Source organism: Anoplopoma fimbria, chromosome 20 (assembly GCF_027596085.1).
Source record: "Anoplopoma fimbria isolate UVic2021 breed Golden Eagle Sablefish chromosome 20, Afim_UVic_2022, whole genome shotgun sequence".
Lineage (NCBI taxonomy): Eukaryota > Metazoa > Chordata > Actinopteri > Perciformes > Anoplopomatidae > Anoplopoma > Anoplopoma fimbria.
The window spans coordinates 27,967,872-27,987,637 of NC_072468.1; the positions used below are offsets into that span (position 1 = coordinate 27,967,872).

The following is a 19,766-nucleotide window of genomic DNA, read 5'->3' on the forward strand; positions in this document are numbered from 1 at the left end:
TCAGAGGTACATATTGTAGTTTATAGAGTACATCTCAGACATCTCAGAGTACTACATCTCAGAGGTACATATTGTAGTTTATAGAGTACTACATCTCAGAGGTACATATTGTAGTTTATAGAGTACTACATCTCAGAGGTACATATTGTAGTTTATAGAGTACTACATCTCAGAGGTACATATTGTAGTTTATAGAGTACTACATCTCAGACATCTCTCAGAGGTACATATTGTAGTTTATAGAGTACTACATCTCAGAGGTACATATTGTAGTTTATAGAGTACTACATCTCAGAGGTACATATTGTAGTTTATAGAGTACTACATCTCAGAGGTACATATTGTAGTTTATAGAGTACTACATCTCAGAGGTACATATTGTAGTTTATAGAGTACTACATCTCAGAGGTACATATTGTAGTTTATAGAGTACTACATCTCAGAGGTACATATTGTAGTTTAGAGTACTACATCTCAGAGGTAGTTTATAGAGTACTACATCTCAGAGGTACATATTGTAGTTTATAGAGTACTACATCTCAGAGGTACATATTGTAGTTTATAGAGTACTACATCTCAGAGGTTATTGTAGTTTACTACATCTCAGAGGTACATATTGTAGTTTATAGAGTACTACATCTCAGAGGTACATATTGTAGTTTAGAGTACTACATCTCAGAGGAACATATTGTAGTTTAGAGTACTACATCTCAGAGGTACATATTGTAGTTTACTACATCTCAGAGGTACATATTGTAGTTTATAGAGTACTACATCTCAGAGGAACATATTGTAGTTTAGAGTACTACATCTCAGAGGTACATATTGTAGTTTATAGAGTACTACATCTCAGAGGAACATATTGTAGTTTAGAGTACTACATCTCAGAGGTACATATATATATTGTACTGTATCTATCTTCTCTCTTTCTGTCCTCCATGTTTCCATCCTCTCATAATAAGCAGTTCCTCAGCTGTGACCCCTCCCCCCTCACCTGACCTCAGGGTCAATGCCCCCCCTTCCTCTCTGACCCCTCCCCCTCCTCTCTGACCCCCCTCCTGACCCCCTCCCCCCTCCCATCTCTGACCCCTCCCCCTCCTCTCTGACCCCCCCCTCCCCCTCCCCTCTGACCCCTCCCCCTCCCCCTCTCTGACCCCTCCCCCCTGCAGGCTCCGCCCCCGCCGTTCGTCCCTGTGAGGTCAGTTTGAATCAGATCTTCAGGACTTCAGCATCTCAGATCCTCTTCAGTCCTCCAGGATTTAAATAAATAAAAACAGAACCCAACGAGGATTAAAAAGAAGAAGAAGAAGAGAGTTTTATTTTTCATGTTTCTGTCGGAGCTGCAGATGTTTTTGTTTCTGATGATCCGGATTTAAACTGAACAAACATGAAGATGCTGAAGATGCTGAAGATGCTGATGATGCTGATGATGGGACTCTGCTGCTCAGGTCTGAAATATTTATCTTTTATTCAGTGTTTCCACAAGAATACACAACAATATATACATTTATTATACATTTAATATATAAATATGTATTCATTAATGTATTCATAGGAGATAAACAGAAATGAGCAGGTAGTTTTAGTTTACAGATGATTTCAGTTTAATGAGGAATCAACTCTGTGTGTAAAGTTACACACAATTATGATACTAGTTTCTCATCTGTGTTTCCTGCTTCAACACTATAAAATATCACAGACCTGTTTATATTAAATATATATATATATATATATATATATATATATATAAATGAAATATATACATGAGACTTTTGTAATATTTGTATAAATGATATAGAATTAAAAACGTTAAATGTTGTTGAAATAATTTCTCAGCATTCAGATTAATAATAAAAACTCAACAGACACAAAATTAAATGGAACAATGTTAATAAATAATATATAAATAAATATTTGTATGTTGAAACTTTAAAGCTGCTCTGAACGATTTTCTTCTTCTTTGATTTATTATTTGTTGTTTTCTGGATGTTTTCATGAGTTTCTGTATTTTATCTGAAGAAGACAGAAGGTCTCTGAATATTCATCCTCATTTTCATACAGACGGTCAGAGTGTGTGTGTGTGTGTGTGTGTGTGTGTGTGTGTGTGTGTGTGTGTGTGTGTGTGTGTGTGTGTGTCTGTGTGTGTGTGTGTGTGTGTGTGTGTGTGTGTGTGTGTGTGTGTTGTGTGTGTGTGTGTGTGTGTGTGTGTGTGTGTGTGTGTGTGTGTGTGTGTGTGTGTGTGTGTGTGTGTGTGTGTCTGTGTCTGTGTGTGTGTGTGTGTGTGTGTGTGTCTGTGTCTGTGTCTGTGTGTGTGTGTGTGTGTGTGTGTGTGTGTGTGTGTGTGTGTGTGTGTGTGTGTGTGTGTGTGTGTGTGTGTGTGTGTGTGTGTGTGTGTGTCTGTGTGTGTGTGTGTGTGTGTGTGTGTGTGTGTGTGTGTGTGTCTGTGTGTGTGTGTGTGTGTGTGTGTCTGTGTCTGTGTGTGTGTGTGTGTGTGTGTGTGTGTGTGTGTGTGTGAGTGTGTGTGTGTGTCTGTGTGTGTGTGTGTGTGTGTGTGTATGTGTTATTGATAATCAACACACAAAGTGTTTTCAGTTAAAGCTGAATTTGAAGAGTTTCTCCCTCAGGCGTCGTCTGCTGCTGACTGAGGGATTAATGAACACTGAGTTCATAGAAGGACCTTTAAATAACTTTATTTAACTAACTCAACCATAGTTTGACAGACTGAATGCTATCAGTGAGCTAACCTGTTCACAGCATCATTACCCAGAATCCCCTGCTGCTCTCAGTCTGATCAGTTAAACTCTGAATCTTTAAAATAATGGTTTTAGACTCAGAACCTGCTGATCAGAGTCCGTCTACAGTCTGGACCTGCAACACAGCAGTGATCCGGATCAAGTTCACATGGGTTCTGTAGAATCCTAATGTGAGACCAGATCACCAGGACGTAACCAGCTCCTGTGACCGGGTTCCTGTGACCGGGTTCCTGTGTTCTGGTTCTTGTGTTTCTGTGACATTTTGTTCACATGAATATTATTTATTTTATTATAATTAGTGATGAATAATCAGCTGATTGAACAGGAAGTGACTCATCAGCTTCTTAATTGGTCCTGATTAACGGACGATTAAAACCAGCAGAGACATCTGTCCTGCTGTGTGTGTGTGTGTGTGTGTGTGTGTGTGTGTGTGTGTGTGTGTGTGTGTGTGTGTGTGTGTGTGTGTGTGTGTGTGTGTGTGTGTGTGTGTGTGTGTGATGTCACTGGTCTGTTTTGTTCTCTGTGTTTTGTGTTTTGGGGGTTTGTGGATGAAAAACCCGTGAAGTTCACGGTCAGATTCTGGATTCATGGCGTGTGACAAAACGTCACCGAAAAGTGACAAAAGGGGGGGGTTATGGGTTGTGTGTGTGTGTGTGTGTGTGTGTGTGTGTGTGTGTGTGTGTGTGTGTGTGTGTGTGTGTGTGTGTGTGGTGTTGTTGGGGGGCCCTAGAGCTTCAGACCTGAACGGAGACTCTCATGACCTGCAGGACTGAGGTCACCGTCTGCAGGGGACAAGGAGGTTTTAGGGGATTTGGAGGTCAGGTCTGGGTTCGTGTGTGTGTGTGTGTGTGTGTGTGTGTGTGTGTGTGTGTGTGTGTGTGTGTGTGTGTGTGTGTGTGTGTGTGTGTGTGTGTGTGTGTGTGTGTGTGTGTGTGTGTGTGTGTGTGTGTGTGGGGGTAGGACTGTCTGCTCCAGTGTTTTAAATGCCCCCCCGTATAATGAGGACCCAGATGGGAGGCGGATTTAATCCTGAACCTGCAGTCAGAAACACGACGGAGATCAGTTCACACACACATCAGAAAAACCATCAGTTCAACCCTCTAGTCCTCTAGTCCTCTAACCCTCTAGTCCTCGAGTCCTCTAGTCCTCTAGTCCTCTAGTCCTCTAGTCCTCTAGTCCTCTAGTCCTCTAGTCCTCTAGTCCTCTAGTCCTCGAGTCCTCTAGTCCTCTAGTCCTCTAACCCTCTAGTCCTCGAGTCCTCTAGTCCTCTAGTCCTCTAGTCCTCTAGTCCTCTAGTCCTCTAACCCTCTAGTCCTCTAGTCCTCTAGTCCTCTAGTCCTCTAGTCCTCTAGTCCTCTAGTCCTCTAGTCCTCTAACCCTCTAGTCCTCTAGTCCTCTAGTCCTCTAGTCCTCTAGTCCTCTAGTCCTCTAACCCTCTAGTCCTCTAGTCCTCTAACCCTCTAGTCCTCGAGTCCTCTAGTCCTCTAACCCTCTAACCCTCATGTCCTCTAACCCTCATGTCCTCTAACCCTCTAGTCCTCTAGTCCTCTAATCCTCTATCCTCTAACCCTCTAGTCCTCATGTCCTCTAGTCCTGATGTCCTCATGTCCTGATGTCCTAGTCATCCTTTATTAGTCGTTTCTTCGTTGACACAAACAGTTCTGACCAGATCAAGTCCTTCTTTCTTACCTTTCACAATAAAAGCCCCGAGTATTTCACATTCTGGTGTCTTTTATTCCTCGTCCCCCCCGATGTGTGAAAACCTTGAAGCTTAAGCATCACTTGGCTCTAAGACGCCGACCCGCTGTCCCCCCCGTGCCACAGAGTCCACATGTCCGTTTGACTTATGGAGACAGAAGAAGTAGAGAAAACTGCAGGAGACGTTTGAGTTTGTCCGTCTGGAGGTGAAACCTGATCCGGATCATCTGGATCCATGTGGACTTTGTTCAGCAGCAGTCGGACCGCTGTGGTCCGGATCGCTTTGGGTCTCTGATGGAGAATCTGTCCTGTAAGAGGAGACTCGTTCTGGATCTGGACCGTGGACGCTGATGTGTCTCTGGTGTCTCTGGTCCAGAAGCAGCTGATGAGTTTGGTTCAGTTTGTGTTCTGGTGCTGCATTCACTGACTGCAGGACGTTGAGAAGAGACATTTCAATCAGTTGATAAAGTTTTATTCGTAAAGCTTTCTACGTGTTTTACAAAAGATGAAGAGAACAAAAGAGAAGACGAGGAGATGAATGTAGAGCCGATGAAGTTAAGAAAACAAATAATACAAAATAAAAGACTGCATACATTGATCAAAGTAAAATAGAAAAGAAAAGCCAAATTAGAGTGAAATAGAAAAATAAATAAAATATGTATAAATATTAAAACCAAAGAATGAAAGCACATAAGTTACTTTATGAAATCACACATATTAACAGCAACAGTATTCAATAAACAAACAATTATAAAACTGAATAAATATCAAAATGTTCAGATAAACTTCTGTTTTTAACTTTGTGATCAGATAAAGTTTGATTTAGTTCCTTTGTTCCTCTGCAGATGAACAATAAAGTTAAACTTGAGTCCAGCTCAACCAGGACAGAAAAAACTACAAAGTATGAAATATAAAAACTTTATTAGAACATAAAAGTGGAACAAGAGGAAAGTGAGTGAAGTTGAGCAGCTGCAGTCTGAAGGTTTGGTGTTTGTGGTGTTTAGAGGGTGGGGGGGGGTCTGTTGTGTCTGGACTCACACTTTTGTTGTCATTATTGTTGTCATTCATACTATGGGGGGGGGGAGTCCTGCTGCCGTCCGTCGTCTCGTTTCTCCTCCCACATCCTCAAAGACCAGCTGGGACCAGAACGAGATGGAGGACCAGACTGTGGGGGGGGGGGGGGCCTGGGAAAGTCACCTCCAACCAAGTTCAAGTTGAAAAGAGATGAGGAACGATGTGTTCACTGACCTCCAGATGACTGAGGTCAGACTGTTAACGTCTGTGGATCATTTTTATTATTCCACTCTGAAACCATCATCAAACATTTGAAACACTTTAAACACTTTAAACATTTGAAACACTTTCAAGCCTTCAGATTAAAGTTGAAACGTGTTACTTCATTTCTCCGTCACATGACACCAACACAATCCTCATTGTGGTCCTGATTCAGATCCAGACTCTGGTCTTGTCTCCTCTTGTCTCTGGTCCTGAGTGATCCTTCTCTGCATTCCTTTATTTAATGTGTTCGAGTTTTATATTTCCGTGACTTTGTTTTGGACTTAAAGTATCATTGTTGTAGTTTTTTTGGTCTTTGATGTTGTTTGTTTATGGACGGCGTCGTTTCCTGGGTGTTGGTGAAGCAGACGTTTGATATCTGAACCACAAACATGACATTTAACTGAGTCTCAGTTTGGACTTTAGATCCTGTGAGGAGAAACGCTGACGGAGGATTAATCTGAAGTTTTATAGATAACAATAATCCGAACAGATTGATCAGATTGATCAATTACAGACTTCATGTCTTTGTTAAAAAAGAATCTCTTTAAAGCTAGGGTGGGTATTAATTAATTAATTTCTTTACTGTAATATTTGGCAAAACTGTCCTAATAGCCAGTCAGCTATATGTAGGTGAAGTGCTCTGAGAATATCTGCTCATAACTTTGCTCTCCCCTGCCTCTGTGGGCCGCACCCAAAAATTGCCACCGCTCATGTACACTTTGACCAATCAGAGCGAGGCTCCGATTCTCCGTTCTTATTGGCTGTGGGACTGTCCGGTCACCTTGGCAACGACGTTGGTGCGTCCCTGCGTGTTTCGTCTTCCTATCAATGTAACTGAATTCACATGAACGCGCATAACTGACGTTCGGTGGGAGGAGCTACAGCAGGTAGCGTGGCAGGGAGAGGCCAGAGAGCACGCGACGGAATCTCAACGGCTGTTTTCGCCCACCCTAGCTTTAACAGAAAAACATTAATCCGAAAATACATCAAACTTTTAAATGAGCTCTTATTTTTGTATTTCCTGTTTACTACATTTGACATGTGTCAAAGTCTGTTTATGTTTAAATCCTTAAAATGACCAAATCAGCCATTCTTGTTGGTCTGAATCGAGTCAATTTACCCAGAATGCACTGCAAACTGTTTCTACTGAAGAATCTGCTGAAGATTCAAATGAAATATAGATTTAAATGTGATTAAATATAAAGAGTATATATGAAAATATATAGATGTACAAGGTGCAACAAAGTACACTCAAGTTACTGAAGTTAGGCCGATAATCAATAAATCAATAATCGCTAGGACATGTTTTAGTTTTTCTATTAAATAAAATCAAGAAACATCGGGCGGACTCGTTGATGAATATATAAACCCTCTGATTCTGAACGTTTGTCACAAGTCTTTTCAGTGAATAAATAATGAATTTGTGTTATTGATCATCAACAGCTTCATCATCATCATCATCATCATCATTATTATCGTCACCACCACCTTCATCATCATCGTCATCATCCTCTGACTGTCTGTGAGTACTTCCTGTTTCTTATTCTGGTTGTTTTATGATCTGATGGATTTAATGAAGTTCATCCGATTTAAACAGATTTTAGTTAATAAGTAAAACAATAAATACATAAATAAAAGCTGAAATCAATACATCACTAAATCTTACATCTAATAATAAATATGCATCTCTTCCTTTTTATTTCAGTATTTAATGTGTCTCTGTGTTAAAAAGCAGATAGTTTTATGTTTTCTTTCTTTCTTTCTTTGATTTCAGTTTTTGTCTTTTCTTTTATTTGCTGGTTTCTCACTGAAGGACAGAAACACCTGAACTCACCTGTCCGTCTGACTAATAAAGTTTTATTGAATTGAGGTCACTGAAGTGTTTTTCTCACCTGTCCTCCTCCTCTCAGGTGTGGGCGGAGCCTCGGAACTGGCCTTCCTCAAGGAGCCCAGTGATGTCATCGCAGCGCGGGACCGCCCCCTGCTGCTGGACTGTCAGGTGGAGGGGGAGGGGCCGATCTCCATCACCTGGAGACGGAACGGTGTTCCCGTGGCGACCGGCGTCAAGGCGGCGCTGCTCGGCAACGGAACGCTGCTCATCAGGAACTTCTCTAAGAGACGAGAGAGCAACGAGACGGACGCCGGGGAGTACGACTGCGCCGCCCAGAACCGCTACGGCATGTTGATCAGCCGCAAGGCCCGGGTCCAGCTCGCATGTGAGTCACATGACCTCCACGGACTGCAACATATCCATAACATATCCATAACATATCAACAACATATCAATAACATATCCATAACATATCCATAACATATCAACAACATATCCATAACATATCCATAACATATCATAACATATCAATAACATATCAATAACATATCCATAACATATCAACAACATATCCATAACATATCAATCAACATATCAACAACATATCAATAACATATCCATAACATATCATAACATATCCATAACATATCCATAACATATCCATAACATATCCATAACATATCAATAACATATCCATAACATATCCATAACATATCAACAAACATATATCAACAACATATCAATAACATATCAAACATATCACAACATATATCAACAACATATCCATAACATATCCATAACATATCAATAACATATCAATAACATATCAATAACATATCCATAACATATCAACAACATATCAATAACATATCAACAACATATCAATAACATATCCATAACATATCCATAACATATCCATAACATATCAACAACATATCAATAACATATCCATAACATATCAATAACATATCAATAACATATCCATAACATATCAATAACATATCATAACATATAATAACATATCAATAACATATCAATAACATATCAATAACATATCAATAACATATCAATAACATATCAATAACATATCAATAACATATCAATAACATATCAATAACATATCCATAACATATCCATAACATATCAATAACATATCAATAACATATCCATAACATATCAACAACATATCCATAACATATCCATAACATATCAACAACATATCAATAACATATCAACAACATATCAATAACATATCCATAACATATCCATAACATATCCATAACATATCAACAACATATCAATAACATATCCATAACATATCCATAACATATCCATAACATATCAATAACATATCAATAACATATCAATAACATATCCATAACATATCCATAACATATCAATAACATATCAATAACATATCAATAACATATCCATAACATATCAATAACATATCAATAACATATCCATAACATATCAATAACATATCAATAACATATCAATAACATATCCATAACATATCCATAACATATCAATAACATATCCATAACATATCAATAACATATCCATAACATATCAATAACATATCAATAACATATCAATAACATATCAACAACATATCAATAACATATCAATAACATATCAATAACATATCAACAACATATCAATAACATATCAATAACATATCCATAACATATCAATAACATATCAATAACATATCAACAACATATCAATAACATATCAATAACATATCAATAACATATCCATAACATATCAATAACATATCCATAACATATCCATAACATATCAATAACATATCAATAACATATCAATAACATGTACGTCTCCCCCTCCTCCCCCAGTCCTCCCTAAGTTCCTGTCTCACCCAGAGTCCGTGGCGGTGGGTGAAGGGGGCGTGACCAGACTCACCTGTCAGGTAAATGGAATCCCAGAAGCCAACATCACCTGGCAGAGAGACCGACGCCCACTGAGCACCGAAGATCCCAGGTATGTTTTTACATGTATAATATATACTCAATGTATAATTAACATGTACTTAATGTGTATTTAACGTGTATTTCTTGTTCAGGTACACTCTGCTGCCTAATGGCGTGCTGCAGATCACCGCCGTTCGACAAACGGACAGCGGTTTGTTTCGCTGCGTCGCTTCCAACATCGCCAACACTCGATACAGCCACGAGGCCCAGCTGTCTGTCACCGGTAAGACCAAACTGAGGACATAGAAAGACCACACTGAGGACATAGAAAGACCACACTGAGGACATAGAAAGACCAAACTGAGGACATAGAAAGACCAAACTGAGGACATAGAAAGACCACACTGAGGACATAGAAAGACCACACTGAGGACATAAAGACCAAACTGAAAGAAAGACCACACTGAGGACATAGAAAGACCACACTGAGGACATAGAAAGACCAAACTGAGGACATAGAAAGACCAAACTAAAAGACCAAACTGAGGACATAGAAAGACCAAACTAAAAGACCAAACTGAGGGCACATAAACCCCTCTCTCGCACCTCTATTTGCTGACGATGTTCCGGTCCAGTTGCAGGATCCAGGATCTACCGAGAACCCGTCATCCTGTCCGGTCCTCAGAACCTCACCATCAACGTCCACCAGACGGCCATCTTGGAATGCATCGCCACCGGAAACCCCCGACCCATCGTGTCCTGGAGTCGCCTCGGTAACCAAAACGCCAAAGCTTCAGTTTTCCATTATTGATCTGTTATTGTTTGTTGTTATTATTGTGGTTGCCATGGTAACACGGTGCCCTGTGTGTGTGTGTCAGACGGCCGCTCCATCGGCGTGGAGGGGATCCAGGTGTTGGGAACAGGAAACCTGATGATCTCCGACGCGACGCTGAAACACTCCGGAGTTTATGTTTGTTCAGCAAACCGACCAGGAAGTAGATCCAGAAGAACAGCAGTGGGCCGCCTCGTAGTACAAGGTACCTCATAGTACTACAGACTACTTTATGATACCCCATAATACCTCATAATACTTCATAATACTTTATGATACCTCATAATACCTCATAATACTTTATGATACCTCATAATACTTTATGATACCTCATAATACTTCATAATACTTTATGATACCTCATAATACCTCATAATACTTCATAATACTTTATGATACCTCATAATACTTCATAATACTTTATGATACCTCATAATACCTCATAATACTTCATAATACTTTATGATACCTCATAGTACCTCATAATACCTCATAATACTACAGACTACTTTATGATACCTCACAATACCTCATAATACCTCATATTACTTCATAATAATATATATATATATATATATATTAGTATAAACATCATCATCATCACATGACGATCAGCTGATCAGTCAGTGAGCTCTTATTGTGGAAACACTTCCTGTTTAACAGCTGCTCAGTTAGACTGATGAACTTGAACTCATCGTGTCGAGTGTGTAAACACACATGAAGTGTGTGTGTGTGTGTGTGTGTGTGTGTGTGTGTGTGTGTGTGTGTGTGTGTGTGTGTGTTGTGTGGTTGTGTGTGAGTGTGTGTCTCAAACATCACATTAGGTTCAGTTTGCGGCTCTTCACCCCCCCCGACCTCTGACCTCTGACCTCCTCATTGAACCAAATGAGTGGAGGAGGGGTCAGTAGACAAAGAGAGACTCAGTGAGACCTCATGAGGTTATAATGCTACTGATGGAGATACTACTACTACTACTACTACTACTACTACTACTACTACTACTACTACTACCACTAATACTACTACTACTACTACTACTACTACTACTACTACTACTACTCCACTAATACTACTACTACTACTACTACTACTACTACTACTCCACTAATACTACTACTACTACTACTACTACTCCACTAATACTACTACTACTACTACTACTACTACTACTACTACTACTACTACTACTACTACTACTACTACTACTACTACTACTACTACTACTACTACTACTACTACTACTACTACTACTACTACTACTACTACTACTACTCCACTAATACTACTACTACTACTACTACTACTACTACTACTACTACTACTACTACTACTACTCCACTAATACTACTACTACTACTACTCCACTAATACTACTACTACTACTACTACTACTACTACTACTACTACTACTACTACTACTCCACTAATACTACTACTACTACTACTACTACTACTACTACTACTACTTCTCCACTAATACTACTACTACTACTGCTACTACTACTACTACTACTACTACTACTTCTCCACTAATACTACTACTACTCCTACTACTACTACTACTACTACTACTACTACTAATAATAATAATAATAATAATAATAATAATAATAATAATAGAAGCAGAATAATGATGAAAAAATGATTTTAAACCTCTTTTTTTCTCATAAAATAACTCAGAAACATTATGTGTGTTTTTGTTTAGTATTTTATCTCAGAAGTTCTCTGGAGAACAATGTGAGAACCTTTAGAATCATTAAGGAACATTTACAGAAATTAGAACGCTTTAGGATCCTTTTTATTTGGGACAATTCTGAACATTCAGGAACCTTCTAGGATCGTTTAAGAACACAGAGACACAAACAAAGATAAACGATCATTTATAAACCCTGAGGAACCTTTAAGAACCTTTAGAGACATAAACAAAGATAAACGATCATTTATAAACCCTGAGGAACCTTTAGAGACATTAGCAAACATTTTAAACCCTGAGGAACCTTTAAGAACCTTTAGAGACACAAACAAAGATAAACGATCATTTATAAACCCTGAGGAACCTTTAAGAACCTTTAGAGACACAAACAAAGATAAACGATCATTTATAAACCCTGAGGAACCTTTAAGAACCTTTAGAGACATAAACAAAGATAAACGATCATTTATAAACCCTGAGGAACCTTTAAGAACCTTTAGAGACATAAACAAAGATAAACGATCATTTATAAACCCTGAGGAACCTTTAGAGACATTAGCAAACATTTTAAACCCTGAGGAACCTTTAAGAACCTTCAGGAACAAGAACCAACCTTTGAGAACATTTATAAACGATATAACGTTTTAGATCTTTGTGTTCAGCTCAGAGGAATAATGAGAGTCAGTGAAGATTCACCTCTGACCTCCATCACAGCAGCCTGCAGCTCCTCCCCCTCCTCCTCCCTCCTCCTCCTCCTCCTCCCCCTCTGGGTCAGGTTCAGGTTCAGGTTCAGGTCTCCTCTCGGGGTCCAGGACTCGATCTAAACCCTGATCAGGATCCTTTGACTTGAAATCTTTCACATGGTTTAAAAAAGTTTTCAGACGTTTTATTAACGACCCGACGAGATTCATTTTATTGTGAAAGGAAACAGGAAACAGCCAGCAGAAAATGAAAGATGATTAAACAATAACTGATAATCAGAACTCTTATTGATTAAATAGTTATTAATGTTTTCAGCTGCTTATAAACACAAACTCTGATTCTGGGTGCGTTTGTTTCGTCTCCTGCTGCTCACTGAGGAGGAGACGGGGGGGGGGGGGGTCAGAGGTCAGATAGGCTCATTGTGTGTGTGTGTGTGTGTGTGTGTGTGTGTGTGTGTGTGTGTGTGTGTGTGTGTGTGTGTGTGTGTGTGTGTGTGTGTGTGTGTGTGTTTCCCACACTGAGAGCTTCATTAGAATAATTATTAGCATGTGAAGAGTTCCACTTCACAAAGACGACTTAATTCACTCCGAAACTCCGTCTGTCGCACAAATATTACAAGTATTTATAAATATTTATGAACATTTAAATATTTATGAACATTTAAATATTTAGGAATATTTAAATATTTAAGAATATTTAAATACTTAAGAATATTTTAAAAACTCTAGAAATATTTATAAATATTCAGGATCCTTCAGAGACGTTAAGGACCTGGACTCATATTATCTTTAAATAACAATCAAACACATTTATTATTAATTCAGATAATTATATTAACATTAATCATGAGAGAAATGAAACACTTAATCAAGAGGAAAAACTATGAACCCATGTTTATAGTTAAATGTTACATGTTTAAATATTGCAGATCCATATTTTGTTTTATGGATCTGCAGTTCTGACCTTTGATGAAATGAAGCAGTACTTGTACTCGTCACAGAGTATTTGTACTTCAGTGAGAACTTCTTCACGTTTGTTTAGTTTGTTTAGTTTGTTTTCAGCCAATCAGGAGCCAGAAGCCGGTGTGTGTGCTCTGCTCTTGAACTTGAGTCACAGAGTGTGTGAAAGGTCGACGTCTCCCACAAATCAACTTATCTCTTAATGAAACCCCCCCCCCCCCCCCCCCCGACCTCTGACCCCTGTATGTAGAGTAGGGGGGCGGGGGGTTATTTGGGGTGACAGAGACACATGTGTGTATACGCTCTCCCTGTTACCGTGGAGATGGACCGGCCGGAGGCGAGACAGCACCTGTCTGTCTGCTGGATGGGGAGGAGGGGGGTGATGAGCGGGGGTCAGAGGTCAAAGTGGTGTTCAAACACAAAGACGCGTTCAAGTTCAGACGGAGAAGTGTTTCTGCTCCAGACGAGTTCAATACAAACAACTAGAGACAGACGTTCTTCTTCTACTGAGTTCATTATTCAGCAGAAGAAGAAGAAGAATAAAATGAAGAACAACATATGTTTATTTTTTCTTTCTGTTGTTAAATGACTCTCAGATTAGAAAAATAAATTAAATATTATATTAAATTAATTATTATTTATAATAAACACGTCTTTAAGCCTTCTTTGGTATTTTAGTGACCAGAGTCAGAACTCTGCTGCCCTCTGCTGGACACCACCAGTACTACTACTGTTACTACTACTACTACTACTACTGTTGTTACTACTACTACTACTACTACTACTGTTACTACTACTACTACTACTACTACTACTACTACTACTACTACTACTACTACTACTACTACTACTACTACTACTACTACTACTACTACTACTACTACTACTACTACTACTACTACTGCTACTACTACTACTGCTACTACTACTACTACTACTACTACTACTACTACTACTACTACTACTACTACTACTGTTACTACTACTACTACTACTACTACTACTACTATTACTACTACTACTACTACTACTGTTACTACTACTACTACTACTACTACTACTACTACTACTACTACTACTACTACTACTACTACTACTACTACTACTACTACTACTACTACTACTGTTACTACTACTACTACTACTACTACTGTTACTACTACTACTACTACTACTACTGTTACTGTTACTACTACTACTACTACTACTACTACTGTTACTACTACTACTACTGTTACTACTACTACTACTACTACTACTACTACTACTACTACTGTTACTACTACTGACAGTATGATATATCCATGATAGGCGTGATGATGATGGTGATGATGATGATGGTGATGGTGATGATGATGATGATGATGATGATGATGATGATGATGATGATGATGATGATGATGATGATGATGATGATGATCAAGATGATGGTGGTGTGTCTCTGCAGCTCCTCCAGAGTTCGTGCAGTGGCCTCAGTCCGTCTCCAGACCAGCAGGTGGCAGCGCCGTCTTCAGCTGCACGGCGTCCGGCGCTCCGGAGCCTCATCTCATCTGGCTGAAGAACGGGAAACTGCTGACCGCGAGCGGGAACCTCAAACTCACCAACGGGAACACGTAAGAACACCAACACCAGCATCATACTGGACCACAGACCGGTATCATACTGGACCACAGACCGGTATCATACTGGACTACAGACCGGTATCATACTGGACCACAGACCGGTATCATACTGGACTACAGACCGGTTTCATACAGGACTGGAGACCGGTATCATACTGGACTGGAGACCAGTATCATACTGGACCACAGACCGGTATCATACTGGACTGGAGACCGGTATGTGAGAGAAACCTGCTCTCTGTCCCTGCAGGACTCTGGCGATCACCCGGATCACCCCCAGGACGAGGCCATCTATCAGTGTATTGCAGAGAACAGCGCTGGCACCAACCAGGCCAGCGCCCGGCTCGCAATCAGCCAGGGGCCCGAGCTGCCCGAGGCCCCCACCGGCCTCCAGGCCTCGGCCCTCAGCTCCACCAGCCTGCAGCTGATCTGGGACCAGCCGGCGGACCACGTCAGCCAGCAGATCATAGGCTACGTCCTGCACATCAGACGCCTGGGGGGTAAGGGACTGACAGGAGATCAGGTTCAACAGGACTCTGACCTGTATGTTGTGACCTCTGACCTCTGACCTCCACAGAGCCAGACAGTGCTGAGCTGCAGGAGGCCGTCAGTAAGACCACCTTCAGACACGAGTTCATCAACCTGGAAGCTGCCACCACCTACTCCGTCTACCTGAAGGCCTACTCTGCTCTGGGAGGAAGCCAGCAGTCCAACACCATCACTGCCACCACACAGGGGGGCGGTAAGTCTTAAACACTGTCCACCTTAAACACTGTCCACCTTAAACACTGTCCAGCTAACTGTCTCTGTCTGTCCCACAGTTCCCAGTTCCCCCAGTTTCTTCACCAAAGTCCTGAACCAGACGGCCATGCAGGTGTACTGGGAGCTGCCCAGTAAGCCAGGGAAGCTGGAGGGTTTTAGACTGGAGTACCGCGGGGTCTCCAACCCAGAAGTCCAGGGGCAGGAGACCTTCCCAGGACACATCAACACCCACACCATCTCCCACCTGGGTCAGTTAAAGGAGCAGTACAACAATGTACAGCTAGTTAGACAGTTAGTTAGTTAACTAACAAGTCCTGCAGTTAGCTGGTTTAGTAAACAAATCCATTCAGGACATACAACTAAATAGCCCCAATGCTAACCAGCCCCAATGCTAACCACCAAATTAAGTTTGTACTCCATAATGCACGTGTTTACTTAGCAGGTTAACGGTTACTTTGTGGCTAACTGTGTCTCGCTAAGAGCTTAATACGTAGTTACAATAGTAAACTGGCTTTTAACTGAAATTCAAAACTTTAGCTCAAAGCTAACATAGCATCATACATAATGTGATAAAATACAATAAAATGCCATCGAATGATTTACGGTTGTTGGATGGCTGGCAGTTGTCCCCTGTTTCCAGTTTTTGTGCTAAGCTAGGCTAAACTACAGAGGAATCAACAAACTAAACAAACAGTAGCTTCTGCTAAAAATGTAACCTCAGTGGTTAACTTTCTAAAATGTATAACTAGAGGCTAACAGTGGGGGATAATAGGACACATCACGTGTGTAAAGAATAACATAAAAACTACTAAAAATAAAAGAATTAGCTCAACATTTGACATGTAGCTGCAATAAACAGCTCACATAATTCTGTATATGCCAACATTGTTTAAAACTTCAATAAGCTATAAACAACAGTTTCCACCTGCCTCCAGTGTTTATGCTAAGATAACTGTTTGTTTTCATCCTGCAGAGCCGGCAGCAGTTTACGAGATCCAGCTGGTGGCGTTTAACGGGAACGGAGACGGTCCGGCCAACCGCCGCCTCGTGTCTCTGGCTGAGGGAGGAAACACTGCAGCAGGTAGGAGTCTCAACATGACCTCTGACCTCTGTGTGACCCCTGGAACCAGTGGAACCAGTCTAACATGCAGTGTGTTTTGTCCGTCAGCCGGTCCCAGCTGTAACTGTGATCAGCCTCACGGCTCCATGTCCGCTCTGCTGGTCGGCGTCCACAGCGGCCTCGCCTGCATCCTCTGCTGCCTGCTCCTCATCCTGCTGGGATACAGACGCAGGTAAGACCTTCATCACCACCACCACCACCATCATCATCATCATCATCATCACCACCACCTTGTGATGTCATCATCCTCACTCTGTTCTGGGTTCAGTTTCTTCTGCAGGAAGTCAGCGAGCTGGGAGACTCCACCCACTCTGAATGGTGTCAGAGGTGCTAAAGGTCACACACCTGAGAACATCGAGCTGAGCCAGGTAACACACACACACACATTTACACACACACACACACACACACACGGTTGTATTTGTACTTGTGAGGACCTTCGTTGACATCATGCGTTCCCTAACCTCTGACCTCCAAAATCACAGCTAAAGGCCCAACCACAACCCTTTTACCCAAACCTAAACCTGAGTCAGACCTTAAACCAGGTCTGAACCATCAGACACCTGAAGGTCTGTCCCAAAACAGAGGAGATGTCCTCACTCTTAACACTGGTCCTCACAAAGATAGAACTACGAGAACACACACACACACTCCGAAGTTATAATGAGGGTTGAAGTGACAGCTGATTTTAACACCTTCCCTCATTATGACCCATCACCTGTTTCTAGCAGTAAAGGTATCCATGGCAACCACACTGTTGCCACGAAGATAAGGCCTTCATCCTGATGCCGTGATCTCAGTTTTTCTCACTTTGTCTAATTTGGTTATTGTCGGTTTATACCCAGATTTTCATCAGGGAAGTTTTAACATCTACGTCCTCTAGTCGGGTTCTGGGTTTGATCCCCGGTCTTGCCAGCCCCTCCCCCCATATATCATATAATCAAATCATAAATTATCATAAATACGGATTTTCAAACCGGACGGGTTGAAATCTTGAAATACGCCATCCGCTCTGGCGATCCCCAATGGGAGGAGCCCAAAGAAGAGGAAGAAGAAGATTGTTTACCTGTTTATGATGATGTGAATGTATGATATTTGAAGTCCAGACTGAGGAATAGTAACTTCCACCTTCATGATCAGAACGGTGTGTTGGATGCACTGATCGTTGTGAGAAGAGTCATGTGACGTGAAGTTTCCATTTTATACGTCTAACAAATACTAAGAAAATATCCCTCCAATCAGGCTTTTATTTTGGTAGTCTGGTCCACATGACATCACCACATAATGTAACAGTGTTATTGTCTGCTCCGCCCACAGAGATGTGACTCCGCCCCTCCTCCAGTGATGGTCATGGTTGAACCGACTCCACCAGTCCAGTCTGGCACAGGCACCGGCTAAAACACCTCCTCTCCTCCTCCTCCTCCTCCTCCTCCTCCTCCTGAACTCCAGCCTGTGCTGGCCTCCTCTCCTCCTGACAGCCTTACAGCCACTTCAGCCTTTATGAATGACTGAGAATAGAGTTTATCTTTGAGATTATTGAGATGAGAGATGATGAGTCTGTCTGAGGAACATCCGGAGAGCATCTGATACCACGACGGAACAAAGTACTTTACAAAACACTGAAATACTACACAAAACACTGAAATACTACACAAAACACTGAAATACTACACAAAACAATGAAATACTACACAAAACAATGAAATACTTCACAGATGTCCACGTCCTTTGATTCCAATTCATGATATTTTTGTCTTCAGACTGAAACCAAAGCTGAATTCTTCTGATTTCGATCTTTAAAACGAACCTTCAGGTCGGTGATCATGTGACTCCGGCCGGTTCCCGCGTGGTATCAGATGCTGACGTCGTGGCGTCCCGGATGCTTCCTGTTGAAACCAAAACCTTTTTACTTCAGTTTGGTGTCATTTTGAATTTGTCACCGTTGGTGCCGCGAGACGATGAGGCCTTCCACCGGTCTGACCAGAGACCAGGGTCCTCGGAGGATCCAGTGTGGGTTCAGGTGAACTACCTGAACAGGTGTGGTTCTCTGGTCCTCTGAGGCCCGGAGCCAAAGGGAGTCATTATGTCTCTGGTCGGCAGGTGACTGTAGAGGACTCTCCTCTGCGCTGCCTTTTAGTGTTTGTTTGTGTCACCGAGTTCGCCTCAGGTCAGGATGTAGAGGAAGCCCACAGTCAGCTGGTCCCCCCTCCCCCCTCCTCTGACCCCCCCACCAAACTCTTTACCTCCAAAGAGAGCTACCTCGGGCTCAACGCCAAACGCCTGAGCTACAGGCAGCCGTTAGCCTCCTGCTGCTGGTCAAGCTAACCTACCTCAAAACCAAAAGCCTCCTCTGGGGCCTTTCAGCCTATCGTCTACCTTGTTGTTCCGACGCCAACGTCCTGTGCCGTCACTGAGAAACCCTTTGAACACTGAATGTCGCTCGCCTGAAGCCTCCAACGATGGATCGGCCCATCGTTGTCCTCCTCAAAGAGAAGCTGGAAGAAGGAAACCACAGAAGCTTTTACTTTGTGTCCTTGTTTGACTCACAACTGACACTTCCTGTCCGGCTCCAACAGCCTCCC

General features: G+C 41.4%; 1 protein-coding gene across 1 annotated transcript; it reads left to right on the forward strand.

Annotated features, from left to right (window-relative positions):
• Positions 1-1,387: 1,387 nt before the first annotated feature.
• Positions 1,388-19,509, forward strand: LOC129110055 (immunoglobulin superfamily DCC subclass member 3-like). The gene is given in 16 exon segments (XM_054622208.1): positions 1,388-1,448; positions 7,640-7,945; positions 9,420-9,564; positions 9,647-9,777; positions 10,130-10,267; positions 10,373-10,531; positions 15,128-15,293; positions 15,553-15,572; positions 15,575-15,802; positions 15,880-16,044; positions 16,124-16,312; positions 17,038-17,145; positions 17,233-17,356; positions 17,453-17,552; positions 18,998-19,226; positions 19,322-19,509. Coding segments are annotated over 16 exon segments (2,457 nt in total).
• Positions 19,510-19,766: the final 257 nt, after the last annotated feature.